Raw genomic sequence first — 21727 nt, 5'->3', positions numbered from 1 at the left:
TGTTCTAATCTGGAATACAGATCTGAATTGCTTAGACATTGAAGGCCTTATTAAGATTAATGCTATCGGATGTCAAAAAAGCAATTACTAAAAAATAGAAATCAAAATCTATACCCATCATAACAGAAATTCTGAAGTTTAAGTGGATAAAGAACTGTAGGTGGCATCTTTAAAAAAGGGATGGATCAAACGTCATGTAAATAAATAGAATTTGCAGGAATAATACATTCAGAATAATGTTAAAGAGGAGGAAAAAGGTTTAAGGGAAGGCAGGAAATGACCAATTTATGTAATGTTGGAGTGCATGAAAATTGTTAAAAACCTGTCTACTCTATGACAATAAGAATGGAAATTGTTATTACAGTTTGTTTTCTTTCCTTTTAATGTACATAAACTCATGCTGCAATTTAAAATGGGATGGTTTTAATAAATATGTTTAAACAATCCTTAACTGGATAAAGTAATCAGCCAAAAACCTCAACACCCACAGTGTAGTGTTGCAACCTTGAAATCATTATACTTTTAGTGACCGTGGAGCTAAAATTGGTGGTTGTGGTGGGGAAGGAGGAAAAAAACCTCTCCCTCAAACACTTAGGGGTTTCTTGTTCATAAAAAGTCGATTCCTCCACACATAATTTCCACTTGAAAGTTAGTACTGTGGTACAATGCCTTCTCTCTCTGTTACTAAGCACAGTAGAGGGTAATTCCCCCAGGTAACCTGCACTGCAAAATGACCACTACTGTGTTACTCAACAAATAAACTTCATCCACTCTTTCCTCTTTACCTGATACTCTGTACAGTGCTATGCTTCATTACTCAACAATACACTTTCCTCCTACAAATATGCACTATGGTATGACAGTCTGGCACAGCTGTCATCCCTACTGTAATTTAACACAGCACCTTACATCCCCTCCTTGATAACACACTTTGAAATACTATTACTACTGTGGATCCAGCAAAGCATTATAAATCATTTCCTGCTAATCAATACTGTTGCTGTGTCTTTCGGCTTTTCCCAGTTAGGGGTCGCCACAGCGGAACTCCGGTCCGCTAATGATTGGCAGTAGATTTTTATGTGCCGAGTTGCCGGCCCTGACGCACAACCTTCAATGAAGGTACGCCCATTCACGCAGGTCTCCACACAGAAGACGTTCTAGCTGAGAATCGAACAGGACAATGTCTTACTGTGAGGCGACAATGCTGCCGCAGCACCACCACTACACTAGAACACACTGAAGGCTTCCTATCCATGCCCAATAAACCCTATTGTTGTGTGCTAATTGCTGTGCTACCTTACACAGTATTGTCCATCCCTCAATAATTAATACTACTGTATCAACACTACTGTGTCACGAAACACAACATCCCCATTCTACCCTGATAATGTGTAGTATGATAGGATTATTACTTTGTCATGCAACACATCAAATCTAATTCCTTCCAGTTAATCTGGACTGGATCTGCATCACCAAACAAAGCATGTCCCATCTCTCCAGAATAGTCTGTATTGTGGTGCATTCTCTTAACCAAACACAGCACTGTCCATCCAAACACCCATCACCCATGCAACCCGACACAGCACCCTATCTCATCAATAATCAGATGTGTGCTACATTTTTCTATTCTTGAACTGGTGGTTTTATGACCTCATATCTTCACACTTGGAGTGTAAGTCTGCTATGTTACTGTAAAATATACAAGCTCTAAACACAAGAGTTTGCATACTTAGTTCAGAATGAGTCCCATTATTTTGAGTACACTTAGGGTCTTACACATAAGTACTGGAGGAGATCAGGAATTCATGTAAATAGCAGAAGCATGGGCAGGCCCCCCTTGAACCTCAAATGTGGGGACGTTTAACCCTCATCTATTTGGAATCCCTTATGTGAGAAGCTTTGCTCCTTGCTTGCATATTCACACTATGTGGTAACTTCATCTTGGAGAAGGGGAGTGATCGTGCATTAAAAAGTATATAAATAATGTTCATCCTTTCTATGTTAGCCATAGATGTCTGAAAAGGCTACATTACATGCTTTCAATTTTTTATCCAACAGTAAGAAATGAGCAGAAAATGCTGATGAAACAAATGAAGCAAATATGGATCGAACAGCTCAAGATCAAGCTAAACAATGCTTGAACAATTCACGGTAAACCTAAACTACCCTTATGCCCTTTACCTCAGACCCACAACAAGTGGCCTTGCATCACTGTAATATATGCAAAATTCTGCTGCCAGGCTTAGGACTGCAGTTTCACACACCAGTCACATTACTCCTGTGCTACAGGATGTGCACTAGTTGCCAGATACTGCTAGGTCAGTACTTAAAATCTTGGTTTTGATTCATTCCCTGCTCACTCTGTAGCTTGTCTATTTGAAAGAGTTACTGGCCCCTAACACCTAGTATGCCTTCCAAAATTGCTGGGTGGCAGATGTTCGTTTGTTCCCATGAACTATCTTGAGCCGTTTGATAGTCTTTTCTTTCAACTGCATTACAAGTGAGCATGTTCCACAATACAGACATGCAGTTCCAATGCCCCCTTTCTTAAGGTCCCTTAAATTTCATCTCTACAGTAAAGTTCACATGAATCCAAACAAAAATTCCATAATTTTCATATCTGTTTTAATTTGTTGATTTTTTTCTAATTTACTGCACTTGTGGCGAATTCTTTGTAACTTCTGAGTGCTTTATATGTTCAGTATCTAGGCTTACACTGAAGTAAATATAATATATAAATGCCCTTGTTACCTCAGAAAGTTCCATGCATGCCTATGGTATGATTACTACTCCTTCACCTAACACAGAAGTTCTCAAACCCTCAATAATTCCTTCTGTGGCATGAATATTCAACACTCCAAGCTTATTCACAATTTGCTATGATTGTGTATGACTACTACGCGGACAGAACCTCCAGCCCTCCTTAGCAATCGATACCACAGTACAACTCTTACTCTGTCAGCCATCACAGTGGTTTCCAACACTGTCTCCAGGCAGTCCACATGGCATTATGTTTAATGCTCTAAAACCAATACTCCTCCTCCCACCCCTCTCTGACGATGTACAATGGGATATAACTAGGTATGCCTCTTATTCTGTTACCCATCAAGGCACCTCCCACTCCTCACTAACAGTATATGCTGTGGCATAACTAGGTAAAGACTAATACCCTGTCGCCAATTGTGGGACTGCTCAACGCACTCTAACAATCTATACTATGGTATAACTAGGTAGGACTACTACCTTGTCACCCATCGTGGCACTGCCTACTCCTCTCTAATAATTTGAACTAAGGTATAACTAATTACGACTAACACCCTGTCACTCATTGTGCATTGCTCACCCCTCCCCAACAGTTTGTACTGTGGTATAACTAGGTATGAATGTCTCTGCTCACCACTCTTAACAATTGGTATGTCACCCACTATGGCACCTCCCATCCTCCCAAATAATTTACAATGCAGAAGGATTACTACTGCTCCCTAAACAGCACCTCTGTTCATTTCCTGATAATCTGTAGTGTTGTATGATTAGGTAGAATTACTTTTATCTTTCACATCCTCCCCCATGAGTCACAGTCTGCTGTTATCCTTACCTTGCCATCCAGTAGGGCACACACAGCTGTAGCTCTCATAGTCAATTGATTGCTGACAGGTTCCAGAATTCTCACAGGGGTCTGGTAAGCAGGGGTCAAGGACAATTTCACAGTTTATTCCTGCAAAAATCAAGAAAGATGGACACTTTCATAAGGGCAAAGCTACCACAAAAAGTTCAAGCATATCAAATTAAGATGCTTAACTGAAGACTACAGGGCTGCAGTACATAAATTCAAACAGTGTAGATTAAAAACAAACTTCAGTTAGCATTTTTAAGTATTTTCAGTTGTCCTTAAAAACTGAAAAACACGTACATTGCTACACACAGTTTGATATACTTCATTTTTTTATTTCACAGATTTTGTAGCATCTGCTTTATCAATACACAAGAAATTTTAAATACTCAAACTATTTTTTTCTACAAACTGCAATAAGCCACAATAAAAGCATTTCAGTTCCAGGATGACAAATAACAGCATCTGCTGCAATCCTCTGCCTGAGACAGATAGTTCAAGAGAAAAGACAAACAAGGGAATCTACATGTGTATGTACAAACTGAAAAAGTCAAGGATAGGGTGGTCTGAACAACTGGAATGTCTCATGAGAATGAACAAGCAAAAGAGAAGAGAAGCAGCTTTTACAACATAGAAAAAAAGAGAAACAAGTGACATTAGGATGAAAAAAATCATTCTGTTGTCATCAAGGTAGTGAATGAGGTTAACCTGGGAACTACTAGAAGTCTACTTAGAATGAACTCCATCCCAGTACTGCATAACTGTATTACCCAAAACTGATATGAATACCAGTCCTTTAATAATAATGTTACCATTTGCACTAACATCCTCAGTGCATTGCTAACTTTAACACAAAGGGTCATGGTGTCACATCAACTAGAGGCCATGTTCATGCAGATAGGTGGCTAGCCTTATTACAGTTGTTCTTTCATATCAAATACGTGCACATGCACGCACACCTATGGTTAACACAGAGTGTCCAAAACACCTACTGAATGTCTTTGAAGTGTGGGAGCAAACAGGAGTACTCACAGAAAACCCACTCAAACACAGAAGCCACCACAGCTAAAACTGAACAAGAGAACCTCTTGTGAGCAAACAATGCTACCCACTGAGTCACTGTGTGAGGTAAGATCTCAAAAACTCCACCTCATCACTACTGCACTGATTTGAAAGCCAAAATCTTTCAGAACAGACAGTCACAGCTTTAAAATAATCAGAAAATTTAAAACATAGTACAACTATGCTTCATTCAAGCTCAAATCATCAAGGCCATAATGTGCCACAAAATGTAGTTCTTGGTTATTCTTTTTGAAAGGGAGATTTTTTTTGGCTTTTTCTTCTGGATGGGTTTCAGCCCCCCTTCATAATCATTGTCATCAACATGGGGTCGGGATGTTGTGTCAACTGCATCCACCTTTCTCAATTCAGGGCCATTCTTCCACATTCTTTGACAATCATACCTGAATGTCGTAGATTTCCTCTCATGTAATCCATCTCTTTGTCGAATATCCACACTTTATATTGAAGTTTTATCAGTTGTGTTGCATCCTGATCTGAATCTGAAATGTTCATGTCCTATCTTACCCTCTATTACTCTGCCACTGGTGGCCACAATTAGCTACAACATGAAAAGAGCCTGAAATGAAAACAAAAGAGCTCATGGAAATACTCAGGGTTCTAGCATCAGAGAAAGAGGAGGATACAGCTGGAGTCGAAGAAGAATGGCAGGTTCTCAAAACAGAATGTGTGAAGATGAATGAACAGATTATGTGTCGAAACCCGTATTGAAATAATGTACATAAGGAAAGCTAATGGCAGAATACAGAAGCCCAGATTCTTATCAAAAGAAAGGAGTATAGGAAAAAAGAGGAGAAAGAAAAGACTGACCAGACAAAGAAGGAAGGGAACAAAGACAAAAAGACAGCAGTCACAATAGTATAGAAAAAAAGCATCACAGGTTCTCTACCAGCTCCTGGAAACTGAGTCAACAGATGGCACGAAGAAATGCTGTCAGGTTGCAAGGCAAATCAGAAAGATTAAGACAGTCCAACACTACTCATAAGGGGTGCCAGCAACAAACTTCTCAGTAGTCCATAGGAGATCAAAAGTAGCTTTGGAATGAAGGAACCCCCTACTGACAATGGGCTACCCCATACATAACCTTCAATGAAGGAGGATGAAGAGCCCACCCCTGAAGAAGTAAGAACTGCTGTAAGGAAAATCTAGTCAAATATAACAGCCAGCCCAGATAAGGTCACAAAAGAAATGATCTAGAGGTTGGGTGATCTAGGGAAGAAAATTACTCTTGAGGGTACTCATAGCAGTATGGAGAGAAAGGCTTATCTCAGAGGACTTGAGAATAATTTTCTAGTGCCAGTGAACAAGGGGGAGACCATGTAGAGTACAGACATATCAAACTCCTGTCACATTGCATAAAAGTGCTGGAGAAGGTGACTGATAAATGATTCCAACCCTCACTTACCCCTTCACTTAATATAACACAAAGAACACAATATCTTGGGGAAAGGGGAGAATGCATACACACTTTCACATAGTTGTTACTCTGTACGCTGTGTTTCAGGGAAGTGCCGGGAAACCTATTCTGACACTTCAGATTGTAAAGTACAGCTCCAAAAACATTATTCTAGGTGGTCCACAATATACCCTCTGAACATTTATGGCTACGAAATGCCACCATCTGGAAGATACACAATTCATCTTAGGTAAGTACTAATGACTGTTTGAAGCAACTCTGCTGTTCATAACACTCCACAGTATACCATAACGGAACCAATTTTTGCTCAGACCCAAAACTTGTACTGCTCTTTTTCCTATGTGACAACATTTTTTTACTGGTTTGCTACCGCCTACATTTTGATAAACAAATTAAATATAAAGCTTCCACAGAGTCCAGCAGATATCCACTTTAAATAGCACATTTTAGAACCATACCACAGAGTAGCTGCTTTGACCAACAGTCAAAAAACAGAAATAGTACTTAGAGACTCCCTGTGATTCATTATTCAGTGGTCTGAAAACAAAAATTCATTTTCTGCAAAATGTCAGCACTGTCCTCTGAGGCAAGTTCTCATTGACTTTTACAGTTCAAAATGTACCTTCTAGGTTAAATAACTCAAATGCGGAAGTGGTTCCAGAACTACCATATGCTGTCATAACTATGACAAGCTATGCTGACATATTACTGCCTCTTATTATGTAGTAGATTTTTATAGTGAGAAATCAATTTTCAATAATTCTGACTTTTTAGAATTTTTTTAAATCAAAGTATGGACCTATACATGCCTGAAGCTTAAAAACTGTAAGGGATTACCAAGAAATGTTTCCCAAAGAAATCAAAGCTAGGTCTGCTATGGAGTTTTTACAAAACTGCTGTTGCTCAGCGCCTAAACATTTTTTTTTTCTGGGGGGGGGGGGGGGGTGTGACCTAGGTTTCGGTGCTACATTGGTAAAAGCAGAGTTGCTGTGGAAATTGGGGGGGGGGGTAAATTACTACAGGCCAGGTCCTCCTCATCTTAATCTTAGGCAGAGAAATCAACTGTGGAGGGAGTTTCCTTCCTCACTCAACTACCCCCAACTTCAGTGGAAGAAAGTCCTGAAGTAACAGGTACTGAAAATATAGAACAATAAAGCATCACAAAGTACTGTGTAAGCTGGACACTGTCAAAATAGCTGTGAATTCTTTAGGCACTCATGTGGATGGTACCTACCCATCTGAATTTAAAATATCCAATTCTCCACTGACTTTTCCAACACAACAACATTAGGGTGTTCTTTAGACATTTACTAACTCCAGACCATACCTCTCAACCATATCAAATTTCTCGATATTTACCGGTTTTGAGAGCTAAATAATGGTGTGCCATGAATTCATGGGTGGCCCCTTTAATTCCCAATTTTTTTTTTTTTTTTTTTTTTACAAGTAGTTGTGGCTGATGTCATCATGCATTAGCTTCCTGAGGCACTCAGGCAGACTGCCAGCTAATCAGAGACACTGGGACTGTGTACACAATACATTAGCACGCTGATGTGCTAATGTTTGGATCTGCCAATTTGGTAATTTGGAAATTGGACTATTCGTTGGAATATAGAAGGGCAGCAGTGTGCACAGCAGGCCAGTCAGCAGTGAGTGAGCAAACAGATGTGGACTCAGTTGTACAGTTTAGTTTAACTTCTTTTCAATTCTGCCAAGCAGACAAGCCAAACCCAAGTTGCCCAACTTACCTTTTCAGACTGCAGTACAGAGTCATGTCTCCATTCCCAGTCCCAGGATGGCAGCTCGAGTTCAACCTCTCTGGCTCCAGGTAAGTAATAAATAAATAAATAAAAAGAATGTTATGCCTTAAAGTTATTGTGTAATGGAAACTGCCTGGGTGCCTGTGTGTAAGGAAAACAGTAACGGAAGGTTACATATCTGTATCTTGTAAAGTGGCTGCTGCTTATTGCAATGGAATAACTGGGTAGTGGTTAACACTGTTGGCCTTGCCATAAATACACCCTTGGCTCTCAACACTAGAAATTCAAATGAAGTAACTGATGTTATTTTTAGACTAGTTTGTTAAACTCCTTGGTTGATGTCCGTAGTCCATTCATTTCCATTTAAATGTAAAAACAATTGGTGAAAAGAAACAGAGTTAAGGAGAAACTTTTCTGCAGGTCTGAGTGCAGGGAATGCAAAAGTCCTGCTTGAGCTTGTTGTTGTGAAACGGGTGCAGTGTTCTACTTTCGCTGCATGCAATCTAGAAGGGTTTGTGTGTTATCAGGAGAACACCTAACAACCTTTCCTATGTCAGTCTCTTCTTCTCTGATAAGCCCCATCTACATATGACAGCTGCAATGGAGACTTTACCCTGCCATTTTGAACAGCATTTAAGAATAATTAAAATATTAAACAGATTACTCAGTGTAGGTCTGTAAAGGAGCATCTCTTTAATGATACCACCTGTGAATACTTTCAGGATGATGGCTGAATACAACATTCCTTTCTGTAAATTTTATACAAACACTCCATCTTTTATTATTTTAAGGAACAGGGTTAGTTATTTGATTTCATATGAGTGCACTGTAGAAATCTAAATGTTGTTTACTTCTAATTAACTAATACAGAAGAGGGACATTTTCCAAAGCAAATTCTCTGCAGAATGTTGTTATAGTAGAGATGGTCTGTCCTTTACAGGTGGGTACAGAATTTCTTTAAATGTCTGGAGAAAATCTGCTGTTCTTTACATGTTTGTTTGTTTTCACACTGAGTTTCTTCTGTGAAAGCAAATCTGTCTTAGAGTCAGGGCTACAAACCTTATAAAATCAGCAAGAACAAATGAATGGATAACTAACTAACTAAACAAATACATAAGAGGCATTTTCTGTAAACTGAGGTTTGAAGATGAAGGACGTAGAGGCAAGGATAGCAAGTACATGATTTCCTTCTCTCATGTTTTTTTTTTGTTTGTTTTTTTGTGTTTTAGTTTACTACATGTGCTCAGACATTATTATCTGAGACACGCTTGCTGCCATTTGGTCTAAATGTCAAGTGGCCTAACTTCCACCTGCCTGACCCTACTTAATTGCCTAGCCCTACTACAGCCCTAACTCTAACCTGGTTCCTAACCCTAATCATAGCATTCCCTTTCTGTTCCCAAGCCATAAAGTCCCCAGTCACTCTTTAAACCTAAAAATCCACTTCCTACTTCCTAAACCTAAAGTCCCTAGATTTATGAATCTAAAACTCTTCTCTCCTACTCCATACCCGCTAAACCGCCCTCCTGCTCCCTAAACCTAAAATTTCCCTTCTCATCCCGAAACCTAAAGTTTGAATTTTTCTCTGAGTCAAAACTCTCTTCCCCCACTCCCTAACCCTAAAACTCACCACCCCCAAATGTGTATTCTCCTCCCAACTTCTGCCTGAAACCTTACACTCCCTTCTCCTTTCTCTCTTCTGCCCCGTAGCACTAGCATTTACCTTGCTGTAACTCAGCTGCTGCATTCAGCTCCACTTTCTTTACATTTCTTGTTTGAAAGCGTAGTCAAGTTCAAGCATAACCAGAAATCCATACAAATTACAAGAATCTTGAGTCTCTGGCTTTCAGATAGTGGTTTTTGAGTACCTGGGGCTCAGGCACTTGTAGTAGACCCCTCTTTTTCTCTACTGCTAGTGTGATTACCTGGTTAGGGTTCCTAACTGATTATTATTAGGGGAGCCATAGACACGCACACATTTTGAACAGAGGCATAAAATACTTTATAAAGGGAAAATGCTGTGCTGGAAAGGCTGTATGAAAAATTGAACAAAAAGGTACAATATGGTAAGATTTGCATGCTAGAAGTCAAATAAATAGATAATTTATTATATAAATAGGAATACTGTTCTAACAGGATGCTTAAAAAGGAGTAAATTTTTCAGAATAATATGTAGGGCATACACAGGGAAATATCAGCTTTATAGGACAAACCCAAGAAAATACTGGATTCATTTACTATTACACTGTTTATTTATCTAACAATGCTGAGATCATCTTGGAACACAGCTGATTCAAGTTCCACTGTAGAAGTCTGCCACCAGTCATTATAGTTACAAACAGACAATGGATCAAGCCAAGGTCTGGAATCTGACAGCTAAAATATGGTAAGCACTATCTAATAAATATCCTAGAAGGGTAGTACATTTCACGCCAAAAGTGCGGATTCAAATTTATGACAACCCCTTTCCTGGAATAACACAGAATAATTTAATACATCATGTGACAGCAGTATCTCTATAACAAAACAAATAAAATTATATCCCGAAGACTCTACATGTATACCTTAAAAAAGGTAATATCTCTGGTAAATTAATAACAGTTTATAGTAAACTCGATGGTGTTATAACCATATCTGAAGATTTGAAGGTTTTATATTTTAATTTTTTGTTAGCTACTGATATCCCACAATTCCATCAGAGTGGGTAGGGTTACATAATTATGTATGCAAATTATGTTAATCAGTGTGCAGATTTGTGGCCAGTTTACCTACTTTTCATGGGCCTTTGTCCAAATTTTTGATGTTTCCAGGTTGAGAGGTATGCTCCAGACTACTGAACAGCCTTATGATAAAGATTGGCAATTCAGCCCCATCAGAAGGGTAACAGCTTGAAGAGACTCCACTGCAATGGCTGCAATATTTTGCTGAACACATGATACAAAGGTCTGGGAAACAACAACCAGATAGAACATATTCTTCTTCTTTAATGAAGAACTACAAATCAGCAGCTTGTTCTCCAATTAATGTATCTCAAAATGTCATCTGTATGGCTAATGGCTACTTCTTACACATCATTCTTCTTGCAAATAAAAATAAAGTAAAAAAAGGCAAGCAAATCGATTTAAATAAATAAAGGTCTGCAAGCATGGAAGAGGAAAATGAAACCAAGCAAGGAGAAGTGAACCACTCTTTCTGCAGCTGCAGGGAAAGGAGGCATGGGTGGGATCTCTGTTCAGATTAGTAAGGCATTGTCTGTCTCTCCTTATTTGGCAATAATTGCTTCTACCGAAACTACTTTTTCTAAGTCAGCATTCCTTTGCTTTATATGTGGTTCCTTTCCTTCCTTTGGGGAGGAAGATAATCAGAGTCATCTTTTAACAGACAGTTCTCTAGTCAAAGAAAAGGCAGATGTCTCCTGGAATAGGTTTAAAAAAAGCACCAGGAGGCATTCCATTAAAGTTTCAAGATTTGTGGTTCATATCCGTAAAGCTTTCTTATTTGACATCTTAAAATTATCACAATTCTCAACATCATGATGCACTCTTAGGCAAAATGTAAGTGTTTCTCTTTAGTTGGAATCTGTCAAATCCAAGAATATGGGCATATTTCAAAGGATCAAATGGCCAAATTGTCGAAACCCATATAGTCAACAATGCAATCTGTCAAACCATTCTAGCTGAGACCTCGGTACAGTAGGGATTAGGAAATTTGCCCTTTTCCCCACCGTAGTGCAATCTCGGAGTTGATGTGCGTATATATGATTAGCAAAGGGGGTGGGGGTGCGGGGGAACTTGCTCCCCTGCAAAAGCATTGTTTCTTTTGTGTGCAGGTGTTGTTTGGGTTTGAGTTTTTTTCTTGATGGACTGAATTATTGACCATATGGTCTTGACCATATTGGTTTTGACAATTTGGCTGTTTGATCTTCTGAAATAGACCGCAAGAATATTTGTTGGTAATTTCCAACATTTTGTTATCAAACGTAGAGATTCAAACATATTAAAAATATGTTAATCAGTGCTTAGTAGACTTGCTAAAAACTAAATTATAATACAAAATAAACTATCTTATCACTCACATACAAACTTATAAAGCAATAAAACTAATTATTAGTTTTATTTTTCCTTTTACTTCCAGTTTCTCTACCATAAAACATCAACTCCACCAGCAAACAAGGATAAAACCCTGGCTATAATCCAGGTAACTCAAATTCAAACAGTGGCTAGAATTCTTGATTGAGCTGTTGTGGGGGAGGGACAGGAGTGGCTTTGGCAGTGCTCCTCTCCTCAGGGACAAGATGTGAGATCACATGCCCTGTGCAAACATTCCCATGGTTGAATCTCCAGTGAAGACCACACACCTCACAGGAGCACTGGCTTTAGGGGGTGCAGTGCTGTACTGGAGGGTTAGGTCACTCATGGAAGCAGGCATCACTCTCTTGCTGATGCTCAATACATGCTGAACACTGGACATTTTACTGGGCATGTGCACCTGGGTTAGGGTAGAAAAATATAATAAAAGACTAAACTCTCTCAAGACTGCCTAAATAACAGCCTTTCACAGCTGGCTTTTGCCCTGGTGTGCAGAGAACAAATGGGGCAACTGACAAGAGACAGACAGAGACATACAGTCTGATGGTTTGCAGGAAAAGGGGGCAAAAAAGGAACCCTGCTATAAAATACTGGACATTACATTAAAATTGTCTCCCCATGTATACTCTTGTCTAACAGGATAATCCCTCTCAATGAAAAATAAAAAAAAAATACAATAAATAAAGTAAAATACAATAAATAATTTCCAGGCCAGGGGCATTGTAAGACACCAAAAAATACCTAGTACAGTCAGTTTTATTTGGAAAATCAACAATAACATGAATCATTAAGCAATAACGAAAAAAATTCAAAACAGTCACTTCGTGGTTCTCTTAAAACAAGCCAAGGGAGTGACCTAGAGAATGAAGAAGTGATACAGATGGCTGTTTACTTCAAAGACAAAAGAAAAAATGGCATGGGTTATAAATGAATTCCTGCAGACAGCCATTACATGGGATGCAACAATGTTCCCCCAAGGTTAGCATAGTGCTTTACTGACCAGAAAACTGACATCCACTGTGACTCTCCCTGTTATGAAAGAAAGATCAATTAGTTATCAATGGATGCATTTGATTTTCCTGTTCTAAATGAGACATCTAATACAAGCTGATAAAAAAGCACTTGCTTACCAATTTACTGCTTTTACTAATTATCCAGTATTTTTAGGCATAATGCCATGATAATTTCAGTACATTAATTAATGGATTTTGAACTGTGTTAGCCTGATGAATTTCTGTTTTAACTATACGAAAGCTCTTACTACCTTAACAAATTGTCCTCTAGTGACCTTCATCTGCTATTTTCTTTACGGTGGATTTGTATTCTACAATGGAAGTGGTCTGGAAGCTTTAATGGCAGGGGTTGTGCATGAATTCCTGCAAACAGCAAGGTAACCTTACTCCCCCAGGGATACCACATTGTTCTACCGACTGGCCAGAAGGCTGATATTCATATGTGGCTAATTCAATCTATACTATGCGGGGATTGTGCAATGATCCTTATGGTGTATTTCTGCTATAAGGGCACAGAACATACAAAGAGAACTCAGTAAAGATAGAAAAACAAACAAAAGCACTGAAAGAAACTATGTGAGAAAAGAAAGTGAAACTTCAAGTCAGTTTAGTATCATTATCTATTCATTTAAAAATGTTGCATGCAAAAATAACAGATAGCTGCTCATGAAATTAAAGCTTCTGACTGCAAAAAATATTTACTACAGTATGCATGCTAATAAAGTGGTAATACATATTCAAATAGTTACATACATGTAGGATATATGTACAACTCCCTCATTAACAATAAGACAGTGAGATGCTTTTGTGTCATTATCAGTCACTGTGTACTTCAGCTTAATTCCAGACACCCACAGCTCAAGTCTTCTATCATCAACATCTTCTTTCAAATCAGCTGCCTACCTCTGTGTTGTTTATATTTGTTATCAATGTCAGTAAATATTGTAGTGATTGGGAAAGCCCACTGCAGGGACAGAATTAAACTGTGTGACAGTGCAGTCCAGGAAAAAGAAAGATGGCAGTTTGCAGTGTTCTGGCACAGTTTGTTAAGCAATTTTAAAGTCTGCTTGGTGGTGCCACTGTACAGATGCAGTTTTTTTGTGAAAAAAAATATGTGCAATAAATGCTTGACTTGTCACTTAATTTGAGTAACACCTGCTACCTGCACACGTGTTAGTCAGTTTAGTTTGACTGACTGTAAATCCTGACTTGAAAATTATTGTGATTAAGAAACACAGCTGTAAAATGAATACTAACAATCCAGAAAGGCAGCATCAATTGACGTGACACCTTTACTACAATGCATTAGCACAAACATTGATGGTACCCTTTTAGTAGAGTAATGCAAAAAAATAAACATGATGTTAACTGCTGAACAAGGAACAAACCTGGAATTCACCACGAACAGGCTAAATTGACCATAAAATCAGCTTTATTAGGTAAGCGCTTTCGCGTATCAAAGGATACGCTTCCTCAGACCATAAGTTAAAACACTACTGTGGATCCCTTTTATATAAAACAATTTCATCATCAATAGAATCACAAACAATAAATTAATTAAGCAATAAATCAATTAACCATGAATTGGTGATTCTGGGTTCCTTCAAGTGGAAATGCTATGAAAATATTCATTCCTAGGCAAACAAACGATTTAGTATAATATTTCAACAATTAAATAAATAAATAAATATGGATGTAAAGTAAATAAATGTCAAATAGATATAAAATTCTTTGCATTTTTAAAACTATATTTGATATTTCATCGTTTCTATGCATATATGTATATCTAAGTCAATAGACAAAAGCTGTTTATATTACATAAAATTCCTTAAATTTAAAATCCTAATATATAATGCCTAAATCTAGCCATATGTGGATAAATATTAATACTGAATAGACATGATAAATATAATAAATATGATAAATTTGAATAACAATCATTATATATGAAAATATATAATTTACTAAAAAATCAATCATTGCATAACTGGAAGAAGCAAAACATTCCTAACTAAGCAAAGACAGGTATATGATGTCTGATGAATCATGTGAACATGGTGTAAAATATTACATGACAAGCTATATCTATCATAGAAGAACTTAAATGGACACCAGCGAAAACAAAATGCATTGTGTAAAGTATATGATATAATATAACTTAACTATTTCTGTATAACTTGGTGAGGGACTAAATGTTTAGTATTATTATTTTTATTGTTATTGTTATTCATCTCCGTAATTTAAGGTGAGATCTGAGTGTTATATAACTATTAAGGCCCGGTGGAACATGTGCCTTGAGTTTGAAAATCCAATATAATTCTATTTGCTCAAGTAATAGCATATAGTCCCCTCCTCTTGGGTTCTGTTTAACTATTTGGAGTACTTTAAACACAAAAGAATGATCAGGACAGAGTTTAATGTGCATGGCTAGAGCATTTAATTCATTACCACGCTTGATGTCGTAGATGCGGTTGTATATCCTGTCTTTTAATTTTCTCTTGGTCATCCCAATGTAGAAACTAGGACATGATGTGCAAGTTGCTAGATAGATTAGGCCTGTAGTATCACATGAGGCATAAAGCTTCGGGGTTAAAGAAAAAACATCTATTACAGGATGTTTAAAAACTTGATTCTGAGAAATATATTTACAATAATTACAATGATGGCAGGGATATGTGCCTATTTTAACAGAAAGTCTATTAGTATTAATATTGACTACTCCTGAGTTGGCACATAAAAGTCGTTTCAGGTTTTTATTATTCCTAAAAGTAAATGAGGGGAACTTTCCTACTATATTTTGTGTCTCTTCATCAATTGTCAAGACATGCCAGTTGTTAATGATAATCTTCTTTATGTGATAAATATCATTGGAATATGTGGTTAGGAACCTAACTTTTTCTCTTCTATTACTATGGTTGTTGCTATAGTTACTTGCTGTAGCTATACTGTGGGTTGGTTTATGTGTTGTTGTTATTATATTTCTATTGGTATTCATATTTTCTAGCATTTGTGTTCTGATTTGTCTCACAATAGCTTTGTTATAGCCTCTTTCGAGAAATATGTCTTCCATTTTATTTGTTTCTTTCACTAAATCAGTGTCATTTTTACAAAGTTTAGATAATCTATTAAACTGACTCTTTATAATACCATTAAAAATATGTCGTGGATGCATACTGTCGAATCGTAGTATTGTATTTTTCCAACACGATTTTCTGTGTAACTTTGATATAAGTTTACCTTTTTCAATAAACAAAGTTACATCAAGGAAGTCCACTGATTCGTATGATGTTTCAGTGGTGAACTTCAAAAAACTGGTGGTGGTTGCTAACTGTTGCATAAATTCATTGAATTCGTCCGCAGTTCCATCCCAAACCACTAGGATATCATCAACGAATCGTTTATAGACTATAACTTTGGAGAAGTGCTGATGTGTGAATACAAACTCTTGTTCCCACTTGTAAACAACCAAATTGGCGTATGTATTAGCGCAAGGGGTCCCCATTGCTACCCCTGCTTTTTGTATGTATAAACATTCGCCATAAGAAAATACATTGTTACTAAGGACAATATCTAGCAATTGACATATTAAGATCTGTTTATTACAATCAAATGAAGGATGTGTAGAAATCAGTTCCCTTATAGCTTCTATACCTTGGTCATTTGGAATACTAGTAAATAAACTTTGTACATCCATGGTAATTAGTAGATGTTGACCTTTCACCAAGGGTGTATCTAAAGACTCTAGGTAATCAAGTAGTTGATATGTGTCTTTGAGAACACTGTGGATATTATTAACTACTGGTCTCAATGTGTCTTCCAAAAAGACTGAAATGTTTTCAGTCATCCATCTTTCCCCAGAGACTATTGGTCTCATAGGAGGTGGGGACAGGCCTTTGTGCATTTTTGGAAGGCCTTTGATGATGGGTGTTTGTGGGTGTTCTATCAGAAGAAAATCATATAGTTCCTTTGAGACCTGACGACACATTAACATACCATAAAGTGCATCATTAATGCTATTGATGATTTTTGTTAACTCCACTTCGCTGATTATGCCATAAGTTCCTGTATCATTTAACATCTCAATCATATACTTGACATAGTCATGACTGTCTAATAGCACAAGCCCCCCTCCCTTATCTGCTGGTCTAATACATAATGAGGAATCATTAATAAACTTAGTTAATGATAACTTCTCTTGCTTAGATAAATTAAAATACATACATTTTCTCTTGTTACTATAAAAATAGAGATAAAAATCTCTTTCACACATCTTAACAAAACAGTCTACATGCCCAGTCTACATGCCTTTTTGTTCTACATTTATCATGATGTTAACTGCTGAAGAACTGTCTGGTGACTGCCACTCAAAAAGTTCACTGTGCCAGTAACAAACTGCAGAGCCTTTACTGGCACTTTGTTGCAAAATCATACTGCTGTTTCATCTAATTTGTGTATACCCCACTACACTGAACCAGTGTTTTATTGGCCTTTGTACCTGCAAGGCAACACAAAACGTACACAACCTTAAACTTCAACAAATACTATAACATATTTAATCAATATATGGTACTGCTGGTCTAACAAAAATCAGTGGAAGCATGCTCATCCCTTTTTGGAAGCAACACTTCCATAATTTTAACAGAAGCTGCAAGAAAAACATGATCATAAAGACACTAAGGAAGAAAAGACTGGAACTCCTCATGATTTCTATAAATAAAACACATTCAGTACAAAACAATGACATGCACGGTGAAAATGGTCTAATGAAAGCTTTGATTATTAACCATATAAAGGAGGTTGACAGACTCCAATGAGGCTTAATAGCTCTATTAATCTTTACATCAACAAATTTTGCCTGGAATATGTAAACACAATTCAGGAAGGTCAAGGCTGTACTGCCTTGATATTTAACTCTTACCTGTATACGGCAGCATGCAATGACAGGTGTAACTGCTGATTCCATCTTTACAGGTCCCTTGGTTCAGGCATGGATTTGAGGCACACTCATTAATATTCATTTCACAATTTCTACCTAAACATAACAAGGTGGGAAAAAATGAAGACATTTTACTTGCTGTTGATTAAGAAATAATGCTTTGCAAGAAAAACCTGCACACACATGAAAATAGTCTGCTTCTAAACCACCTCACATTCTTGACAGAAGTAAGGCTTCTGGCAAGTCTGTATTGGCAGTTGTGCATAGTAACAAATTCTGCCCTGAGCGGAGGAAAGCAGAGCCAATGACATCTGTAATGCAACGGCACATTGCCAAGGCAGCTTATAAAAAGCATACTTCGAAACAGAAGCACTCCTTATCTATAGTGAAACAACAAATGTGGTAAAAAAAAAAACATACAAACAAAAAAAAAACACATGAAGTGATGGGTATCTCATCAAGCATGCACCCTGTGAAATGCCAAAATTTGATAAGGCAAACCCACTGATGGGGTTGTATCACACTCAATGTGGCAAGTGAATGTACTTAGGAAAACCCAAACAAGGAAATGGCCCCCCAAAAAAAATGAAGGCTCTGGAGCTGCAGACGCCCAAGATGACTAAACTATTAAACATACCTTACCATTTTTGTCAGCTTGTACCTCTGTGGCTCCAAATACAATTTTATTTTTTGAGCCGTTTCCATGCCTGGGTTTTCCTAAGCACAGTTGGACATCCCCATCAATGAGTTGTCTAATCAACTCTTGCCACTCTGCAGGCTACACAATTGATGCACTGCTTGCTGGTCAGCATCCTAGATCCTACTCCAAATCGTGCAACTATTAAGTGCTTAACAGTGCCTTGCTGCATTATAGATGCTGACAATATCAGAAGTGAGAGACTGTACAGGGAAAGGACAATGATCCGTGCTCTAACACAAACATACAGGAAATGAATGGGACACACAGAATTATGAATATACTAAAAACAGAAAAGTCAAGTCTAGAGTTGCATTTCATATACGTGAAAATAACAAATGTGCTGGTTTTGGAATATGCAGCAAATGACAGCAATTCCTTTGTTTTACTGGAGCTTAAAACTATGTTGGGACTTTGCAGTGTTATAAACTTTTTTTTATACATCGACAAATACTAAGAGCAACAATGGAAGATTAACTGAGGGCTTGTAAAACATTTTATCAACAGTTTTTGTGGTGGGGGGTGGATGGAAGTGAGCAGCTGATGTTATCTCGTCCATCCTGCATGAAGGGAGGCGTCCTAGACTCACTGCATTAAGCATTAAGCCTGGAGAGCTCTGTGTTGCATAAGCTGTGAGACATGTAGTCAGGAGACTGCATAAGGGTGGAAGCACACATGCACCTCTTGTGGGCAGTGATCGCAAGGCTGCTGCAAGTAGGCAGGAGTTAGGTCACACTGTCCAGCACCAGCATGATTCAGCACCAGTGTCCTCTATCTCCCCAATGACCCCAGACATGAGACAGGTGGAGCCCTAGGGAGGCCAAGACATGTCTATTAGACCCGGTGAACAAGGGAAAGGAGCTGTTGGCAGCTGACTTGTCAGCCACAAGGAGAAACAATATGCAGAAACAAAAGCTAGGCCAGAGGAGTTGAATATGAAAAAGTTATAGACTGAAGGAGAGACAACAGAATGAGAAGGTAACATTGTATTAACTAATATTAAGAAAACAGAAAAATACAAAATGTTACACATGTTAACTAGAAGTGATCAAAGGACAGTACAGGCGATAAAGTAAAAATGAATACTGGCATAAGGGAAACAAATGTGTATTATGATGGAATCAGCACTGATGAAGCGAGTATGACAGTAGGACACAGTTATGAAATTAGGCTGTAGGTAAAGTTGTTAAAGATATATTAACTAAGACAGCATATAAGGCTAAACCATTCTACAGAAAAGAAGGAGTGAGATGCAAACAGCTACATCAGGATAATGAGTTATAACAAGGGAAAATAAATGGGTTATATAGTTGTATATTAATGAATAAAATAAATACAGAACATCTAAACATTTTATTATTATTCATTCGTTAACCAAGTAAGTTAATTTATCAATTTCTGATTCTTTTTCAGTCCAGCAGCAAATGACTTAAATACATAATCACTTTTCTTGTACAATTAATTTCATCCTATCTGCATTTTATGCAATTTCATATGGTCCCCACAGTTCATTCACATAAATATCCTTAAAAAAATCAAACTCTAATTTTTAATAACTCTTAAGGTTACAGCTTGGTGTCATAACAGCAGCCAATTCACCAATGACCTTATAAATGTTCAAAGAACTGTGTGAATCTTTGTAGAAAAAATAGATACGTTTTATTCCACCACTGTCTCTTAAAATCCAAATAATTACAAGATGGTCAAGCGGTTTCGTGCCTTCCCATGGGACTTCTTCAAAACCATCTTCTAAATTCATTAAGTCTCCATATATACTAACTTCAATTAAACAGTCAATTAATTAATGTTGACTTTATTAAAAGTAAAGTGCTTTAACATAAAAACGTTAATAACATTAACAAACACACATTAAAACATTTATTGTGTCCCTTTGTCCTTTGTGATAAAATTTCTATGTATAATAACTTTATTAAGCATGTATGACAATAATAAAAATAGTAAGAAATCAATAATAAATAATAAACAAGATAAAAAACAACTTCTCAGTAATGTTTAGCCAATCTGATCCTCACAATTATAGTGCTTAGGACTTTTAAAAATTTATGTTCTCTATAATTGTTGTGTTCTTAATTTAAGAATGAGAACAATAGATACATTTTCATTAAGACCTGGTAAAGTTGTGGCATTAAGTTTCATTTGCCAAAATAATTCTCTCTTTTCTATATCAAGCTCCCAACCAGCCCCGTCCTGGGTTCCTAGGTATAATATCTGGAATTCCAAATTTGAATCTGGTGAATCCTTGACAATTTTGAAAACGCCTAAATAATGTGTTATTAACATTACCCTTTAAACATCATACAGGTGTTCATATATCCATTTTTTGAGGTGGTCTTTCTGTTTTACCTATATAATAAAGTTCACATTGCTGACATATACCAATATAGCCTAGTCCCCTCATGTTACAATTTCCTTCCCTAAGATTGATCCTCATACCTGTGTTGTTTAGGTGTACCCCTGATTTTTGTAACATATATATATATATATATATATATATATATATATATATATATATATATACGTGTTGCATGAATCACATCTGGTCATACCCCTATTCCTAGGTGTTTTGTAAATTCTGGAGTGCTTGATCAAATTTTAATTTCATCCCCATCTTACACACAAATTGGGGAGATGTTCCAGGAATATCAAAAACTTTGTGGTTACTTTTAAAGATTACCCAGTTCTTAATAATAATGTCTTGTAAAATACGGAGAAATATTGTTAAATAACACTTTAAATAATTTTATTATGCAAGCTTTGGAAATAATTTTCCACAACAATTTCATTAATTTTGAAGGTGAATACTTCAGACAAAGTAAAGGGTTTGCGATGGGGGCGAGTTATGCCCCTATCTATGTGAATTTACTTATGTGGGCATGGGAATGCAGACGTGTTTGTAACTGAATACAAAGATTATTGGGTGACATATCTCTATTTCCTGGACAACACCTTTACTCTTTGGAAAGATAAGAGAATAGGAAAAGATAATTTTCTGGAATTTATTATCAATATTTCTCTGTGTTTTACATTCAAATACACACACAGGCAGACAACCGTATAGATTATTTAGATGTGACTTTATATAAAGATCTAGAAGGGAAGGGGTTT

At 37.1% G+C, this 21727-nt stretch overlaps 1 protein-coding gene across 1 annotated transcript in view; it reads right to left on the bottom strand.

The window, feature by feature from the left end:
* Positions 1-21727, bottom strand: part of LOC122813421 (neurogenic locus notch homolog protein 2-like) — a 1182542-nt gene that overhangs the window by 343030 nt on the left and 817785 nt on the right. Inside the window, exons 15-16 of the mRNA XM_044085736.1 lie at positions 17887-18000; positions 3596-3715 (exon numbers count right to left, since the gene is read on the bottom strand). Coding sequence (XP_043941671.1) covers positions 3596-3715; positions 17887-18000 — 234 coding nt within the window. The remainder of the gene's footprint in view (positions 1-3595; positions 3716-17886; positions 18001-21727) is intronic.

The sequence above is a fragment of the Protopterus annectens genome, chromosome 10.part0 (genome assembly GCF_019279795.1).
Source record: "Protopterus annectens isolate FY-2018-M chromosome 10.part0, PAN1.0, whole genome shotgun sequence".
Classification (NCBI taxonomy): domain Eukaryota; kingdom Metazoa; phylum Chordata; order Ceratodontiformes; family Protopteridae; genus Protopterus; species Protopterus annectens.
The sequence above is the reverse complement of the archived record's forward strand: the minus strand, read 5'-3'. Positions and strand labels throughout refer to the sequence as shown.